The sequence below is a fragment of the Prinia subflava genome, chromosome 9 (assembly GCF_021018805.1).
Source record: "Prinia subflava isolate CZ2003 ecotype Zambia chromosome 9, Cam_Psub_1.2, whole genome shotgun sequence".
In the NCBI taxonomy this organism is placed as follows: domain Eukaryota; kingdom Metazoa; phylum Chordata; class Aves; order Passeriformes; family Cisticolidae; genus Prinia; species Prinia subflava.
The window spans coordinates 29751261-29769387 of record NC_086255.1 but is presented as its reverse complement, the minus strand read 5'-3'; the positions used below and the strand labels follow the sequence as shown (position 1 = coordinate 29769387).

Below are 18127 nucleotides of genomic sequence, written 5' to 3'. Positions count from 1 at the left end.
ACAATTGTGATACTGAAATAAGTTAATACTCAAGATGTAAAATGTTAAATGACTTCACATTTTTGAGAAATTGTGTTGAAGGCCAAAAAGTGATGTTAGATGACAGAGCAAAAGTCGCTCTTCTGAAAAACACCAGTAGACAAACACATTGAAAGAGAATTTTCATGTATGTATCATGAGTGATTTCTGTAAGCTGAAGTGCTTTTCACCCCTGTTTTCCTGAAGCTTTTCCGCATCAGTAATTGTGTTTATTTGAAGCCATTCCTCCTGTGCTGTAGCTTTAGCAGCTGCAACAACAAAGTGGGCAGTTGTTCAGAGGAGCTGGCTGTCTTTGTAGTTCCATCATCCAGTTCCATTTGACTTTTAACACCTCAGTTGCACCTAAAACCCCACGGCCATTCAATCTGCAATACTTTCTGTCATGTAAATATAATCTCAGTTCCCAAGGAACCTGTGGTCAGAGGAGGCAGCAGTGATTTACTCTTGGTCTAGAGGATGGGGATGAAGCACAAACATTGGGACTTGCTGTCATGGAGTGAGAGCAGAGCCTCCCAACTCAGCATCAGTGACTGAAGGGTTTGGTTTGGGGTGGGGTTTTTTTTGTTGTTTTGGTTGTTTTTACAAAAAAACCAAACACAAGCAAATTACTATTAAAAGACTTTTGAAATGCATTGACAAAAGATAAGTGCTCTATTAAGCTGGGACCAGACTGTCCACATTGCTAATGTCTTCATTCTGATGTAATCCATCTCCTTAAGATTATGAAATGGAAAAGATGATTTCCTAAATTACTTATCATGCTGTTGTATTTCTGTATGGTTCACCTATTTTTTTATAGAGGTGTAATTTTTTGGTCAGACATTTACATATCTGTGACTCAGGAGTGGCCACTCTGACAAAAGGAGATTGAGAATGTGGATTAAGACAGCCCAAACCCTCAGGAAGCCGTGGTTACATTTCCTCTCCTGCTCCCAAAATGTTGCTCAACTTTGGCAGGCTGTTTCCTGATGTCATGTTTGCTCACATGTCCCACCAGCCCTGCTCTTAATCTCCTCTGGCCTTTTAGTAATAGTTGGAGATATCTCAGTTCAGAGGTGAATGAACTTTGATCCCAGTTTGTGGACATTTATGCACTGCTGAACTATGAACTGTAGTGACCCAGTTCTTCTCTGGAAAGTCTAGCCTTGCAGTTTGGTATCAGATGGAAAAATAAAGGAAGATCATAGAGACTTTAAAAGTCTATATGTTAATCCTTTGGAGCTTCAACCTCTTGAGTACAGATCTTACTCTTCTGTCTAATGCTGCACTTAACCTATAGGAAAGAAGTAGACCTGGGTAAGTTTTGTTTGTTAATCTTTTGTTAGCAGGTGTCTTCAAGTTTTTAGTTATATCAGAAGAATTATATGGGAGTCTTTTTGAGTGAGTGATGACTCCAGTGTGAAGAACTAGGCAAGTGTTAGGGAAACAGGGATGTAGTATTGAAAGATGGATTGTAGAGGAGGTTGAAACTCAAAAGCTGGACTAGTAACATTAAGTTGACTCTTGAACAAAGTAATTCAGCTTGTGAGGTAGCACTGAATACAGTCACAACACTACAAGACTTCAAGAATTTAGATTTCCAAAAAATAGAACTTGGGTAAAACAGCTGAAGTCAAATATCTCTGCATCTTAGCTAGGAAGAATTCAGAAACTGGTTGTCGTTATTGTTCTGCTTAGAGATGGTTTTGTCAGGACCAGGAGAAACAGCTTGCAGTGTGGTTTTAGATAGCATGTGAAGGAGGAAAGAGGACAGCAAACTACTGCTAAAACTGTAATATGTTCTTCTCTAATAAGAGATGAAGCTTTAAAGTAATTGATAAGTACACTAACTTCCATACTCAAATATTCTAGTCCTTTTATAATGGAAAAAAGGCCCGGAAGATATCTCCAAAGATTTTACCAGATGATCAAAGAAGTAGATAAGTATTTCACCAACATTTTGTCTTGCTTCAGAAGATTATGATTATTGTTACTATTACTGCTATTTTCTCATCTACTTGCTGAGATTTGTTTGGTTGGCTTGTTGCCTAAGGTTAACAGTTTTGGTTACAAGAGCAATTACTGTGGTGTTGTTATTTTGTAATTGACAATAATTTATAAAAATTCCAATATACTGTCTCTTTTTGGCTGCTGAATTTTTCTCTTGGTTTCCTGGTTACTCTTGGAGTAGTCCTCCATAGTTCTCTTAATTCCTGTAAGATAACCAAAGAAAGCAAGGAATTGAGTGGGTTTGTCTGCTGGAATTTTTGCTGTTGATATGAGTTAGGCCTTGAGAAAATGTCTCTAGTGCAAACAAAATCTACCAGCCAGCTTCCTCTGGTGATTTGTCACTATGCTAAGGATTTGCTGGTGTCTTTTTGCTATCTCTGGCTTTATCTGACAAAAAGGAAATTGTTTGTGAGCCCACTCCTGGTTTGTTTGGCTTGTCTGGAGAATGATGTGGGCATGCAGAGGCACTTGGTCATTCCTAGCCTGGATTCCAAAGCATGAGTATCAAAAGTTCATCTCAAAACCTTGCTTTTCTTTTACAGTCTCACTCCTGTTTCACTTCAAATAAAGGTCTGCTGTTCCAAAGTACAGTGCTTAATCAGTGTCTGCACTGCACGTTTGAGAGGACACCACTTTTTCTAGCAGCATATAAATCAGGTTGAACCTGTCTGGGTAGATAGTGATGAGTACTTTGAGGTCCTTAGTCGGGGTCAGTCCTTTGGACCTTGGAAAGGTGGCTGGTTTGGCTCCTCCTCTGCTGAAGATGGCAGATTGGATTGTCTTGGTTGCACGAGGAAAACTCCTGTGCTTTTAGCACTTCCTTGGTTCCCTTTAGCAGTGCTTCAGGCTCGGGCTATGCAGCTGGAGTGGGACATCAGAAAAACTCGAGTATTGTAGCTCCCTGTGCAGGTCCTGATCATCTCCCGAGTGCCAGCTTGGTGCATTTACACTCTCAGAGGATTGAAGTTGAGCTATTTCCCCAGGAGTGGCTTTGCAGACATACCTTGCTAGCTAAAGCACCAGCCAGTTGCTTGGTTAAGTTTCCTGCCTCCAGAGAGGCAGATTGCTCTTTCTGTCTCATGTTGGGGATGAGGAGCAATAGCAATTGATGAATTCTGACTAGGAGGTGACCTATTCCTTTCACCAATCACTTTAATTTAGCCTCCTGTAGTGCATTGTGATTGCTGATGGCCTGGTGGACAAGCTTTGTCTGTATTAATAAACAATTACATTGTAAGAACTGACTGAAATCCATTAATATTTAGTATTTTAAATAGTCTGATAGTTATTTTTTGTTGGTTTTAGTCACGTCTTCAAATGACATATACCCAGCATAACAATTTAAAATTGAAACCTATCACTTACTAAGGAATCATTATTGCTAGGTGTTGGTCTTTTTAGTGTGACATTACAAATGTCAGTATAAGCACAGATTAATTGCTTTTGACAAGTCATCTAAATCACTGGAGTTTTAAAATTGGCTTTTAGTTTACCTTATTTAAAATCACATCTGATTTGAAAACAAAAATCTATTTTTAAATTGATTGTGTAGGCTTTCTATAGTTTGTGTGCTTCTTAACTGCTCTTTTTAGATATGATCATTTAGAAATTTAGGTACAGTGAAAGTTTCCTATGTTGTACAATGGTGAAAAGAATTTGAAAGATTATTTTCAGGCCTGAAGGGCCAGGAGGTTTTTGTGTGATGTGCATATTTTACCTAGTTATGATTCAATAGGCTGTGATTTCTTGAAATAGTAAGGCATTTGTATTTCTTGTTTGGGATAAGAAATTGAGTAAATTTCTGGAATATAAAATGTCTTTCAAATGGGGCTACTTGACTTTGGTCTCCTTCTAAGTCCAGTAGAGTCACGATTTAATTTCTGGTTTGCATGTCACTTCACTTTGCTGTTAAGATTTGAATTTGGAAAAAGATTTGCAAAGTAGGTATGCTGAATGACTTAAATACTTACAGTTATTTAAATAGCTTGTAAAGTAAAACTTGGCATTCCCGTAGATTTTCTTTTTATCAGAGAGAAGTCTTTCTTTGAGAAATTAATTTAAAACTCACATACAAGAAGTATGGGTGGTTTTCCCCTTTCATTTCAATGTAGATCATATTTTTCCCCTTTGGCTTTCTGTTCAGAATATGCATTTTAAATTGTGGGATGAAAGTTATATACTTGTGTTAGATGGTTTTCTTTATTTTCAAGGATGGTATTGGGGCATGCAAGCAGAATGCTTTTTTTATTCTGTCGTCTTCTCTGCAATCTCTACTTCGTGCCCTACGTGATGTGCTGGTTGCTTAGCAATCCAAGCTACAGACTGCAGCAGGCTGTTGCAATAGTACTGGTATTTTTCTTCAGTTTTGCAACCATTTTTCCTGCATTTTTCTTCTGCAGAGGCTATTTTATTGCCAGAGTTCATGCATGCATACTGGGGAATGAGAATTAAGGTGTGAAAATGAACCATAAACTGTACATGTTGATTGTTTCTTACCCTGTAAATGTACCTTGAGACTGCTGTTTTCTGATAATAAATAATTGGTTTTTTCAAGGCCTCTCTGTATTTGTAGGATATTTATGTTTTAAAGCTTAATATAAGAAAGCTACCTGGAAAATCCATGTTTATTGGAGCATGTATTTGCTACATCTGGCCCTGTTCCCCTCTGCACATGGCATATATTTGATGTGTCTTGCAGTGAGTGTGTAGCTGTGCTTTATTCAGAAGCCTGTTGGGAGAGCAGGGTTGTCTTCCTTATCCTGCCATCTCTGAAGTGTATTGAGCAATGCTGGCAGTAAAAGTGTGGCCTCAGTTTGAGTGTGTCTGTCACTGTGTGACTCAGGCAACGATACAGGCTCCTCTACAGTTTATATATTTGAGCAGATGATCCTGAGGCTGCAGATTTTCTCCTTCCCTCAGTAATGAGAACGGTGTTTTTGGAGGGCTTGTCTCCTTGCATTTCACAGGAGCTGTAGCTGGTGCTTTCCTGCTGGACAGACCTAGAATCATTTTACACCACAAAAAAAAGAAAAAAAAAAATTTGCAAGCAGTTGCCAATCCTGAAGCAACAGAGACTTAATTACTCTGCAGATAATGAACCAGATCTCTTTTTGTACACATCAACTTTCCAGCTTATGATTGAGGACTGTTGCTGAGATACTACACCTATTCCATTTTCTTTTGAATAAACAGAGAATTTAAGTCTTATGAATTATCAGTATGATGTTTCATGGTAGAAGGGTATATCAAACAGGATTTAATCTTCAATAAATTGTCCCTTTGATTTCCACAGCTCATCTGAAAGTAGGAGGACTTTCTCTTCTCATTTAATAGAAAATTGTCTTCTGCCCTTAAATTTATTACTTCTTGCAAACTCCACAAATGATCAAAACAGATGTGCAGATTTGAATATTAGTTCAAACAATTTCATGTTTTAAGAGCTGAAACGGCATAAAATAATTCACTGCTAATTTGTCCCATCTTCTAAGGAGCTTTTAGTGTTCATGTTGTAAAACATCTATCTGATTCTACAGATTTTTTTTCTAGTGCTTGAGTGTTAGAGGCATTTTACAGACCAGCTATTATGTTCCTTAAATTGTGGAATACCAGTTTTGTCAAGAACATTTTCAGGTCTTCAGAGACTTTCTGTGGTATTGTGGCTATCTACTTACCCTGGGTAAAAAATACACGGTACACTTAGTACTTTTTGTCAAAACTAGGGACTTTCTTGACTGCAAATATAAGTGAATGAACACATCTGATCTGCAGTTAAATAATGTCTATTTTTAAGAATATGTGGAGGCAGTAAACCCCATCTTTTAATACTAAAGTATTTGCTAGTTAAAGGCCAATCTATTGCCATTATTTCAGCTGTTTCAGTTGCTTCTAGGCTATATGGGGAATGCCAATGTATTTTAAAATGCTTGTTTTAAATGAGCTCTTTTCATTGTAGAGTGACTGTGAAATGCTAATGTCAAAGACAGGAAATTTTGGTAACAAAAAAGCAACATTGTAAGCCCTTTATTAAAAACTCCCGACTCCTGCCTTTGGTTGCTATTTCACCACTTTTCCCTGTGGAAATGGGTAGCACTTGCATAACAAAGTAATAATTTTCCTGTGTTAAGCTGTTTTGCTTTATAGTAACTTGTGCTTCGATTGCATTTGATTAGGTTAAGATGTATATAGAAAGACTTGACTGCTGGGTAAGGCCATCTCCATGAAAGAAACAATTTGTAAAAACCTGAGAAGTCAAGGGTATTGGGAACAGGATGGGAAGATTAAGGTTCATAAAAGCACCCTTGCTGTCTCCATTCCCTATGAACTTACAACTAGCCTGAGTTTATACCAGCTTGATGTTTGGCAATCACATCCCTCTCAATCAGGAGATGGATGAGATTTTTCAGAGTGTATGTACTTTAATTTTCAGCTGTGTACTATGCTGAGAAAGCACACCAGAGCTGAGCAACGTGTCAGAACTCCAGACATCCCTGCCCATGTCAGACCCCCATCACTGCCAGTGACAGTTCAGTGTGGGATCCCTACATCCCCCTCTGGCAGCAGCAGGAGGTGCTGCCTGGGTTTCCTTCCCTGTAGGTAGATTTGCTTTCAAAAGCAAGAAACTCCCGGAACCCTTGTTACTGGGCCAAGAATAAACCTTTCTTAAACATCCCATAAAGTGCTTGTTCCCCAGAATTAAAATTTGCAGGTTGCAATTAACATTGGGGAATATGAAAAGGAAAGAACTAATTTGGACTTGTATTTTGAATTGTGCTGTGACATCTTGTAATGTCTTTTCTGATTCTTTTAGTTACTCTGTATAACTTGAAAGTGTCAAACCGAAAATTTTTCTTTTCCTTCAGTGATGGTACCATGGACTGTAAAAGCAAAACACCCCTCCTGTTGTAAAAATACTCTTATTTATTGCCTCTGAAACATCCTTTTCTACAGCTGTGTTTTTTAAGATGAATTTCTGTTAAATTATATACAAAGTTTACATTTGTATATTCACTTGACCGTACATCACAAGGCTGGCAAATTGACAGCTAGTTTTTGAACCTTGATTATGTGCTAACAGGTCTTGGTCTATCTGAACCTGCATACCTAAGAAGTTTGAATTGCACAGATAATTTCTTGCATCTGAGTCTGGAGTTCTCAGCATTCATAATTTGCTTATAAAGTATAAATGTGTAATAACTGGACATGGATATATTCTATCTGTTCTAATATAGAAGTGTGAGGAGTAAAACCCAGTGGGATGTGCTCTGAGGCTCACCTTGAAGTCAGCAGCCAAACTGCTGTTGAAGAAAGGCTGTTTAATATTGTACAGAAGTAGAGCTTTTTGGCTTATTGAAAACATCTTCAGAAAGGTTACCTGGATTTTTTTCTTCCTAGAAGTAAACATTTTGCTAACAATTATTAGGTGAATAAAGGGGAAACTGTACTCTCACCTAAAGGAGCAAACAGAACTTAAACAATGCGCTCAAGTAGTTTTAGGAAAGTGGATGATGCATGGACGATGCTTTTTAACATTTTAAGTCATTTTTTTTGGAAGTCAGCACTGCTTTTGTGACAGTTCTAAAGGGTTTCAGAATTTGCTTGGTCAGGTGTATTTTGCTGGAGCAGAAATGACTGGAAAACTCTCGATCACAGAGCTGCATGTAGAGAATTTCACCATGATTGTTGTGTTTGGGCTTTAAAATAACAATATGTTGTTGCAATTGCTTGGCTGACTCCATTGGAAACAAATTTGTTGTCTTGCTTTACTTGGAAAAGCATGCTCAAAGCTTATGCTGCTTCCTGTTGGAAAATAGCAATGAGTTACAAAATTAGCACATTAATGCCAATTATAAATATAATATCATCCCAGTGGGAATTTCTCCTTTTTATTCAAGAGAATGCATACGTGGTGAGAAGACTTCAGCGACTCTGGGAACACGAACATACAATATCTATTCACAAATAGCTGACAAGGCAAGGAAGCAAAATTTGGCTCAAAAATCTCAAAATCAACATTCATTCTTAGGGAGGCAAATGTCATAGAGTTTCTTGCTGTATAGATTCTGTCAGTGGAGCAAGAAAGATTAAATATTTTTAGGCTTTGCACTCCTTAGAGGGTCTTACTTTGGCTCTATATTGTATTTTGTTGGCGTAGATTGCTGGATTGCTTCCTTTCCTCATCTTTTTCCCTTTTTACTCCCTTTCATAAATTGTGCTGTTTGAGATAGTGCTCGTCTCTGTGTGGGAGGTCAGGGTAAGCCTCTGTTCTTCAGAGGCTTCACTTTTGCCTTAGAAAAATTCATTTCCCAGCCAAACAGAGAATGGGCAATGACTGGGCACTGCATTTTGTCTCTCTTGCTTCTGCTTTTCAAAAATAAGCTTCCAAAAGCCAGCAGACAGTGAACAGTCTTGGCATGGCAACGTGCGAGTGGCGGAGCTGGCAGAAGGATCCCCAGCTCCGTGTGTGTGTACCAGAGGCGGAATGCGGTGCCCTGGGCCATGGCAGCCTGGCTCCGCGCCACGCTCCCTTCTCCACTTCTCCTGGAGCTGCCTGGAGCTGCTCCTTTCAGGAGCTAATTATATAGTGCCAGGAGACTGCAGATAGCTCAGCACTAACTCCCACTGTCACTGCACTGGGTTTGGGTTTATTTGGGGTGCAAAACTTGCACACAAACACTAGATTGTATCACAGCTAGCCACAAGTGTTGGCCAGTGTCCAGGAGATACAGTATGTTTTAGTGTGGTTCTTTCTAAACTGCCAACTCCGCTTTAGACTTATCTGTGTTTTCCAAAAATATTTATTCACTTGATTCCCCTTGCCTCCTTTTTTTTAAAAGTCTACTGCTGTGTGAGGTCTGCTGCCTAACCTCTTAGCACCTTGCTATAGACTACCCAAATGAAGTGTCTTCCCAGATACTCAAACAAAATTATTTGACCAGTCTGAAATAATTGAGTGCAATTTGCAGGAGGAGAGGCCAGGAGGAAGGTGAATTTAGAGAATGATTTTTAACTGTACTGTCACTGAAGGTTGTCTTTACAATTGATCAAATGACAAAATTTACAAATGAATGTTTCTTCTGAAGGGTTCAAAGTAGCTACAAATACAGGATAATGAATGCTGCTAGAATGATTTGGGATATGATCTGCTTTCCTGCCAGTGTTTTAGTTTGACTCTGTTTACTGTTAACTGTTAAGTAATGAATATTCATTTCTTTCATTAAGAAATGAATATTCTGCAACTTTATTACATATTTTAGAATTAGTGTCTAGAAATTAAGTTATTAAAAAGTGGGGTTTTCAGTGAAAACAGTTTTTGCTGCTGTTTTCTACTTGCTCTGTTAGAATAAGAGGCGATAGCTGTAGTAATGAATAGTGGGGGTGAGAGGAACTTCTGGATCTGATGTTTTAAAGAGAAAAGGGCAAAGGAAAGTGTGGGAATAATATGGGTTAAAAGTATCCATGGGGGAAAACTGGGATGATGAACTTGGGTATGGGAGTGAGAAGTGGCTTGGTGGAAATTTGTGTTCTCGGAAGGGGGAAGGACAAGATGAGAAGGAGCACAGTGTGGAACACGTTTGAAAGTGTGAGACAGAAAGTCTAGACAAGAAAGTATGTTGTAGGCCTAAAATTAACCCAAGTTAAAAGAGAAGAATATTTCTGTGACAGTGATTTTAAGTTCTCAGAGGCGGATAGAGGAAGAAACTCCAGTTTTGGACAGTGCCTTGGGTGTGGCTGAAGGCTGAAGTTCAGAAGGGTAGGAAAGCATCTTCCCTCCTTCTCCACTTAGTGTAACAAGCAGTGACTTCTTTTGTGTTTTGCCAGCTGATTTTTCTTATGAAATTTCTCATCATTGGGAAAAGAGAACAATGTACTACATTGAGGGAGTTTTAAATTTAAAATAAATTCTGTAATTTTGAAATGTAATAGGTTGAGCAGAGTTTGGTGTCTGGTAATGCTGATAGCTTTTGGATAGCTTTGAGGTGCCTCTGCCCTGCACAAGAGGAGACAAAAGGTTTGGTGTATTTAACTCAGTAGTTTAATGGATGCAGCTGAGGGGAGCAGGTACAGCTCTTCTGTGCTGGGGGGGACAGGGATAGCACAAGATGAAATAGTTACAAACTGGCTCCACATTAATCTAGCTGGAAACAAAATCTGGTGATATTGTTTCTTGTTTGGTTTGTTTTTTTTGAGCTGGATTGCAGGAGGGACAGAAACAACAAGAAACCGAGCTGCTTCTGTGAGCTGCTGTGTGTTGGACTGGCTTGCAGTAGCAGCAAGGTCTGCAGGCTCAGGATGTCCTTTCTGGCGCCGTTCCAACTAACAACTTTTTCCCTTAAAACCATTTCACTGGTTGGTTGGTTTGTTTGTGTGGCATGACATGTATTTGAACTGAAAATGAGAAGTCTCCTTAAAACTTTCTGATTATGTAGATAGCTGTATGTATCACTTGAAAGCTACTATTAAATATTTGGTGTAATACTTTTTGTTCATGAGATAAGACACCCAATGTTAGTGGTAATGTTTCAGTAAATGTAACTCTTCTCTCTTCAGCACAAATGCACTATCAAGAAAACTGCTTTCTATGGTGCAGGAACTGATTGTATAATTTCAAAACAATAGCATTAAAATGGGTAATATAAAAAACTTGAATTAAAATTTTTAATGTATGCATTGAATAGTGTGTGTAGATGAACATATGCTGTGTAATAATGTGTGTCCTTTCCTTTCTTAAATTTCCCCAGGTATATGTGGAATTTGATGACCTGGAATGGGAAAAGCGAGAATGGGTTAAAGTTTATGAAGATTTTGCAGCCTTCTTGGTGGAGTACCAGCTGGTCTGGGCGAAAAGAAAGGACCCAAGCCAGACTCAGGGATCAAAGATCAAACAAATTCAATGGCCTGCATTGGTAAGATACTTTAACAGTTGCATTTACTAAAGCATTTAATCTCTTTAATTCTGTCCTTAAGAAACTGTCTAGGTTACCCAAGTGATGGTGGAAAGTGGTGAGCATAGAAGGGGAGAAGGGGTAAGAAAAGGGTAAGAAAAAAACAAGTAAAGCATGTTTGTGTTGGAGGGGTAGAGTGATGAGATGGTAGCCACTCATCTTCCTTTTTGAATCAACCTAAAGCACTGCAAAAGAGCTCTCTGAGCGACATAATAGGATTAATGTCACTTTACATAGTCAAAGCATCTTACAATATAAACTTAGCAGTAACACATCTTACTGCTCTGGGAAGGATTGAAATTAAGGGGAAAAATAAACCCCTAAGCTACCTCAACTACCTAAGAAGGTATCTGAAATTCAGGTCAGAGTTCAGAAAGATGAGAAAAGACGAATCAAGTAAGTGGTAATTGTTTGCCTGGTTTATGAGGTGATACTTGTGACTCTGTTCTTTCTGGATTGGTGCCCGAGCATTTCAAGCTGTTGAGATAACTGCTGGGAGGCTGTGTGCATTTGTGACATGCCTTTAGATATATCTGATGAGATAATCTAAAAAGCTTTAAACATGTGTGCCTTTTTTCTCCAAAGAAACTAGTAGTGCTATCAAAGTCTTCAGAAGAGCCAAATAGGTGTGAGATTTTGGGAACCTCCTGTGTTGGGTGGTTTTGCTTTGTATACAGTTGGGGAAGATTCCTCACAGGCTGGTGGGTGAAAGGGGGCTCCAACAAATTTGTGAAAATGGTGAAGGGAAGTCTTAGATATATTTGATAATAAGCTTAATATCTGTAACTTTACTCTGGTTTTTTTTAGATATTTACAGTCATAATGAATTTAGATGATGATATTTTCTTCCCCTGGCTTTTGCTGTATCTCTTTCCTTTCAATATACTCTTCATCTTCTCGTCTCTAAGCACCTGATGGATTTCTTGGAATGCTGTTGTGGGATAATTTTTTTGAAACTGGAGTGGCAACAGTCACACTGAAGGTCATGAAGCATTCTGGTCAAAAAAAACCCATAGATGATTTGGGATTGACTTATTCCTCTTCAGTTAATATTCCTGCTCAGCTCAGTTTGTATGTTTGTGCTAATGTACTTGAGTAAAGTACAGAAATTGCATTTCTGGCTGTACAGGCTGAGTCCTATATTTGCTTGTACAGGCACGTTAGTACATCCTTCAGCAAGAATTTTTAGTTTTAGGGGGCCATGTCATTTGCTCTTTGAAGCCACCCATCTCTCCTTGGTTGAGATGAGTATTTTAAAATGTGTTAAAAACTTAGCTTAGTGTCTAAGTGCTCTGCAATTTTGCATGCTTTTAATCTCACCCTCTAGGACAGAGATCCTTCTTGGGTTTAGAGGGGTATATTTCTATAAAGTATTCTAGTCTGGCTGCTGATCCTGTCCACAAGTTGAAAGTATATATGAAAGTGTGAAAGTGTTTAGATTGAACATTTCTCCTAGCAGAGAGAAACTTTTAGGAAACTTGTGCTGGTCCAGCAAAAGGCAAAAACATTTTTCCTTCTATCTTATTAATTCCTTTTTTCTTTTTTAATATTTACATTCTTGAGGCAGCTGATAGGCATGAGAAGGAAGGTTTTTAAAAGATCTGCCTCCTGCGTTTACAGTTAAAAAACTGAAATCATATAGTCTGAAGTGAGGCTCAAATATCTTGTCAGGTCACAGTTTTCAGATGTTCAGGATGACAATTCTCAGCGTTTGTACTTGGCCTGCCTACAGATGTTCTGGCAGTAGTTCCCTGAGTCAAACCCTCGTGTCATCCATTCCAGAAAAACCATATTTGAGGGAAAGTGCAGATACAGGATTTTAGCTGTAGTTAGAACTGATTCTTTCCACAGAGACCTCCCAAGGTTTTGCTCTGTATCAACAGCAATTCTGAGTACACATGGCTTGGGGAACAGTGAGAGTGCTCAAGGTGGCATGGAACCTCTGGGTTTTGTCACCAGACTGTCAAAACACTGCAGTGGATTAGAGTGGATGAGCTCCGTGAAGGTTTGTGTGGTGTGTTTTGGTTGTGGGTGCATTTTTTGCTTGTTTATTTTCCAAAACAACACTTACTAAAAATAAGAAAACATGAAAAAAGTGGTAAAAAAACCTGATTTGCCAAACAGCAGCAGGACTATTTGCACTTTTCTGTTAAATCCTCAGTGTGGATGTGTTAATAGGCATATTTGGAAAAAGCTGAGTGTTGATGTAGCCTTTAAAGGAAAAGTCTCAAGCATTCCCATGCATGTGAATGATATTGAAAAAAAATCATACCAAAATAAAAGTTTTTGGTACAGCTTTATTTTGGGTGCTAGCATAAATGCAGCAAAGCAATGGTTTAGAAAATTTTATGTAGTATTTCTCTAGAATTCTTGCCTTCAGTGGAGTGAGTGAAAACTGCTTGCTTATTTAGATGGTTCTTAACACCTTCTCCTCTTCTTTAAGCAATGTACCCTGTGTTCACTGTATGGTATTGAAGCCTGATCAGAAGACAAGGTCTGATATTGCTCTGGGGCTTTCTGTGGGTGGTTATCAGTCTAGTGTGAGTACTTCACAATTACTGATTGCTTTCATCACTCAGTTGTGGGACACGATGTAATCTCTGCTTTATAGATGAAATTGCTAGAATGCAAGTTGTTCACAAATGTTATTATTTGAAAATGCCTGAGTCCCTGAGGCGTGGCTGTTCCTGAAAGCACAGCATCCACTGACCTTGTGTAACTGCTTTAAGATTTTAGGCTCTATAGTCAGGCTGAGAAAGGGACGAGATGGGAAGTACTGTACTGTCTCTCCTTGTTTAGACACCCAGTAACAGGAAAGGGGTAGACTATCACCTGAATTCAACTTCTCCTACGATGAGATTATATATTTTTAAGTGAAGTTCCTGCCTCAGGTGAAGAGTTGGCTGTAAATGAACCTGGAGCCCTATAACAAGCTTCATTGTGATGACTTCATGTGACTGGATACCTCTGCCCCTGTGCAAGGCTGGGAAGGAGGGAGGAACTGCAGTGCCTCAGGCTGTTCACGCTGTAATCAAATGCCTTTTCCTCTTGAGATGATTTCCTGGGAGCACGGCAGGACTTGGCTGCCTGGCTGGTATAATTGGAAATCACCCTGCATGTGAGGTGTTTGCAATCAAAGGAGGAAAGACTGTCAAGAAGCCTGAAGAAATGGCAATGGTGATAACAGTGTCAGTGTATGTGCAGCCTGGACACTGGGGAAGACTGTGTTTGGTAAACAGTGCTTGTTGTTTACCTTAAAGTAATAGAGATGCTCTACAGATGTCAATGCACAAGAAAAGTTCTTGGCCAAAGTGTCAGCAAAGGAAAAAATAAAAGTATGGATTTTGAAAAAAAGTGTAGTAAGTGAAAGTGTCTTCCTGCTTTAAGGGATTTTAAAAAGTAGCCAAGACAAGGTGTTGAAATTGAAGGCATCAGTTTGAGTTGGCAAATAAGTGGAGAGGCATGTCACAAAAATACAAAAAGAAGTGAGTGATAGGCTCAGGGATGTGTTAGGGGAATCATCAGTACTTCAAAAATGAGGCAGAATTGGGTTCTGAATTTCTCAGAAATAATTTTGCAGCAGCTGACATGATGAATAACATTTTTTGACCTGTATGTAGATAAAGAACAGTTGTATTTTTGGAAGAGTAAATCAATTTATCTATGTAGAAATGGTTTGGGTACTATGATGTTAGAGACCAGTGATAAAATCATATGTATGCTATAATTCAGTCTGAAGTGTTAGGAATACGGTGGTATCCCCTCAGCAGCCAAGAGGGGAGATGGAAATACGTGTGTGGGCAGGGTGACAAATTGGAGCCAAGGTTTTAATGTGGACTGAACAGAATGCTTCTGTGAGCTGTCAGTTTGAATTTAATTACTGCCTCTCTAATTGCACATTAAAATATCTAGAAATAAAGCGTAGAGGGAGAAAAAGAGATGACAAAGGACAGAAGCAGCTAGAGACATTTTAGAGAATAATAGGATAATGTGCAGGAAAAGTTTTAAGGAGATAGACTTACTAGCAGAGGGCACTATGGTAGAAACATAGATAGCAGTTCACTTTTTTTCACAGCATCAACTGTACATGTTTGAGGCATAGGAAGGTGTGAGCTGAGTGCCTTTTTCTTAATAATTTTGTTTGGAAAAGAGGGCTTTTTTACCTGAATGATATAGTGAAACAAAAGTTTATTATTGAAGGTCTACAGGTAGAAATGAAAGAAAGACATTTCAGACTGGCATTTTAAGAAGCATGTTCCATCATCCTGGAAAGAAAATAAGGAAGGACCAATAATGGAAAATGCAGTTATGATTAAATGAGTTTAATGTTGATACGTTATGGCAATTTTGTACTTTCAAGTAAAGGATCTAGGAGAACACAAGAGGTTGGAAAGAAAAGGATTGGAATTGGATGTAGAGAAAAGTGAATGCATTGAATGAAAACACACATGAGAAACTTCTGCAACAAGAAAGGAAGAGGCTGTTGTAGAAGAGAAAAGGAAAAATACCTTATTTTGCCTTTTCCATGGTGGTCTTGTGCAGGGTAGATATCAAAGGAGGAAACAGTTTGACTCAGTATATTGTGATGAAAAACAGGACTGGGGAATGATACATTTAGCTGGCAGGGCAGAGCTGGGTGGCTGGGATGATGATGAGTCAGGGTGTTTTCATTTGCTCTACTGGGTATTCATTGTTTTGTGAAGAATGTTGCCTTTTTTTATACCTGTAAACCAAGCAGTGCTGCTTGTGAATTCACTGTGAATCCATGAACCAGAAGAAACCATAGTTTGTTGCTCTGAATATGAAGACAATGCTTCATTAGCTTTACAGTACTTGCCTTGTCAAACCAACAAATTTGCCCTTTGCTCTCAACTAATACCAAGGCCTGCAGTAACTCTCACTCCCAGTTTCGGGGCTGGTATACAGCAAGAACTGGTTCTCCTGCAATTCCGTGTTTCTGAGGAATATATAGATAAAAGCCAAAATACATTTTCTTGAGGAGATCCTGAATGTGCATATCTCCTAAGGCAGGGAGGCTGGAAGAACAACTCAGCCTCCCCTCTGCCCCAGTGCAAAAAAGAGCATGTCTGTTTGCCTGTCTCTCTGTCTTGCAACAAGTGAAATCATTGCTAAAGCAGTGCCTTGAGAACAGTCTTTCCTGAGACTCTGTGCAGGGCTCTGCCAGAATATAGAACTTCAGCCAGACTTACAGCAAAAACAGGGACAAGGAGTGACTCTTCACTGGCAATGATGAACCCTTTTCCAATGTGAGAACCCGGAGCTGATTTACAGTGGCCAGTGCCTGTGGGACTGTGGGCCTTCAGTGTGTCATGCTAGTGAGGAGATCCACTTGCAGAAGAAGGAGATGAGGTTTGTTTTGGGGCTAGTGGATGTGTTTGTTCTGCTTAGATGTGAATGAGCCCAATCCCTTCATGTGCTGAGTGCATGTTAGGGCACTTGGTGGTAAAGTGTATGGGGAGTGGCATTCCTGGACACATGGAACAGGACAGGCTTGTCCTCTGACCCTCTGTAGCCTTTTCCCTCCTCCCTCTCTGCCCCTCTGTCCCAGCTGTCAATTGCAGAATCCCTTTGCCTGACTGCATTCTGCTTCAGCTGGCTTGATTCTGTTGGATTTGGAAGCAAATACTTTTAAAGTGCCAGTTTATTGGCATTTGTGTCACAATTAAAGAAGAAAGGGTACAGTTTCTACAACAAGCTTCTACAGGGTTTCCAGAGGTTCTTAAGACAAATCAAATTCTTTATTTTTGGCACAATAATGGAAAGATTCCTTGTTTATTTCTGTTTATACTGTGACACATTACCACTTTTTCACCCTCCCAAGAGTTTGTTTTCTTCTTTGTCTTGTTGATCTAATTTTAGCATTTCTGAGTAAGTTTCTCTTTTATATGTTGATCTCATGGCTCAGATTGATCCCTGTCAAAATAAGGAGCTTCTATAGATACTGCTGATGTTTCCCCTGCATATTCAGTTACTTTATTGCAGCCTCTTCTCTCTCTGCACAATGAAAAATAGAGGTGTACACTGCCAGATACTATGATTAAATCCTCAGCGGACACTCAAAATACTCCAGCAGTAAAAAGAAATTAATTCACAAAGGATTACTGTGTATTTGGAAAGTAAGGCAGAGAGAAGACTTGGTCTTCTGAGTCCTAAAAATAAGTAAAAACTTTGAGGTTATTTCAAATTTGAGGGGAGGAAGTTCTGCAGCTTCCAGGGAAAACAATCAAAAACTAATAGTATTTTTTTCAGGTACTCCATTCTCTGCATAAAAATTCTAGTACTTGTATCCCTTGGTAATATGAGGTAAAGATAAAATACATGCAATAGAGGAGAAAATGCTTGGAAGCTGTCAGCTTCTTGGAAAACTTTAGAGCTTGGGGAAGAGAAAATTTAAGTAACTGACTCAGCAGCGCATAAATGACCTGATTTTTGCTGCATTGTGAAAGACAGCAACATGCAGAAACAGCACTTGGAGACAGTTCAAAGATGACTTTGTTGGAGAGTACATTACTGTAATATTCCCACAGAACATAAATGTCTCAAGCAGTACCACATCCCGCCTGTGTACTTTGGCACTTGCCTCTTTAAACTACTCCTTACTGCGAGTCACTGCTCTCCATGCAGCCTTCTAGGGAGAGGCCATTACCTCCCCAGGACATGCCCCAAATGAAGAGCAATAAACTGGAGTCTACCTCCCCAGATGCTTTATTGTGAAATATGGGTGTTGCCCTGTGGCTTCCCGCTCTGGAAATGAGTGATGGGCTGGAAGGCCTCACTGCAGTGCTGGTTTCTATGTGGCCCTGGTGCTTTCTGTGCACTTTACACTACTGCGCTGGTTGTTTCAAAGCTTTTTCTCCTGAGATGTTGGCTAATGGCAGGCTTCCTTTTTACTTTCTTGTTAAACTTGCACTTGTAAGCAATGGGGATTCTGTTTTTATGTGAAAGGATTTAGTTTTGTCAAAGCATGCTTAGGTATATAAAATAAAAGCAATATTTTTTGTAGTTAAGTGCTGTGCTAAAAATAGTTCCTAATGTTAATTTCATTTATAGAAGTTACAAAATCCAAACAAAATGGAGTATTTTCTAGACTTCAGCAGTAACCACAACTCATGTTGATCATTCTGGCCTGGGAGTTG

At 39.1% G+C, this 18127-nt stretch overlaps 1 protein-coding gene across 1 annotated transcript in view; it reads left to right on the top strand.

Moving 5' to 3' along the window:
- The window catches only part of JMJD1C (jumonji domain containing 1C), a 158865-nt gene that overhangs the window by 40386 nt on the left and 100352 nt on the right, over positions 1–18127 (top strand). The window contains exon 2 of the mRNA XM_063406124.1: positions 10767–10931. Coding sequence (XP_063262194.1) covers positions 10767–10931 — 165 coding nt within the window. The remainder of the gene's footprint in view (positions 1–10766; positions 10932–18127) is intronic.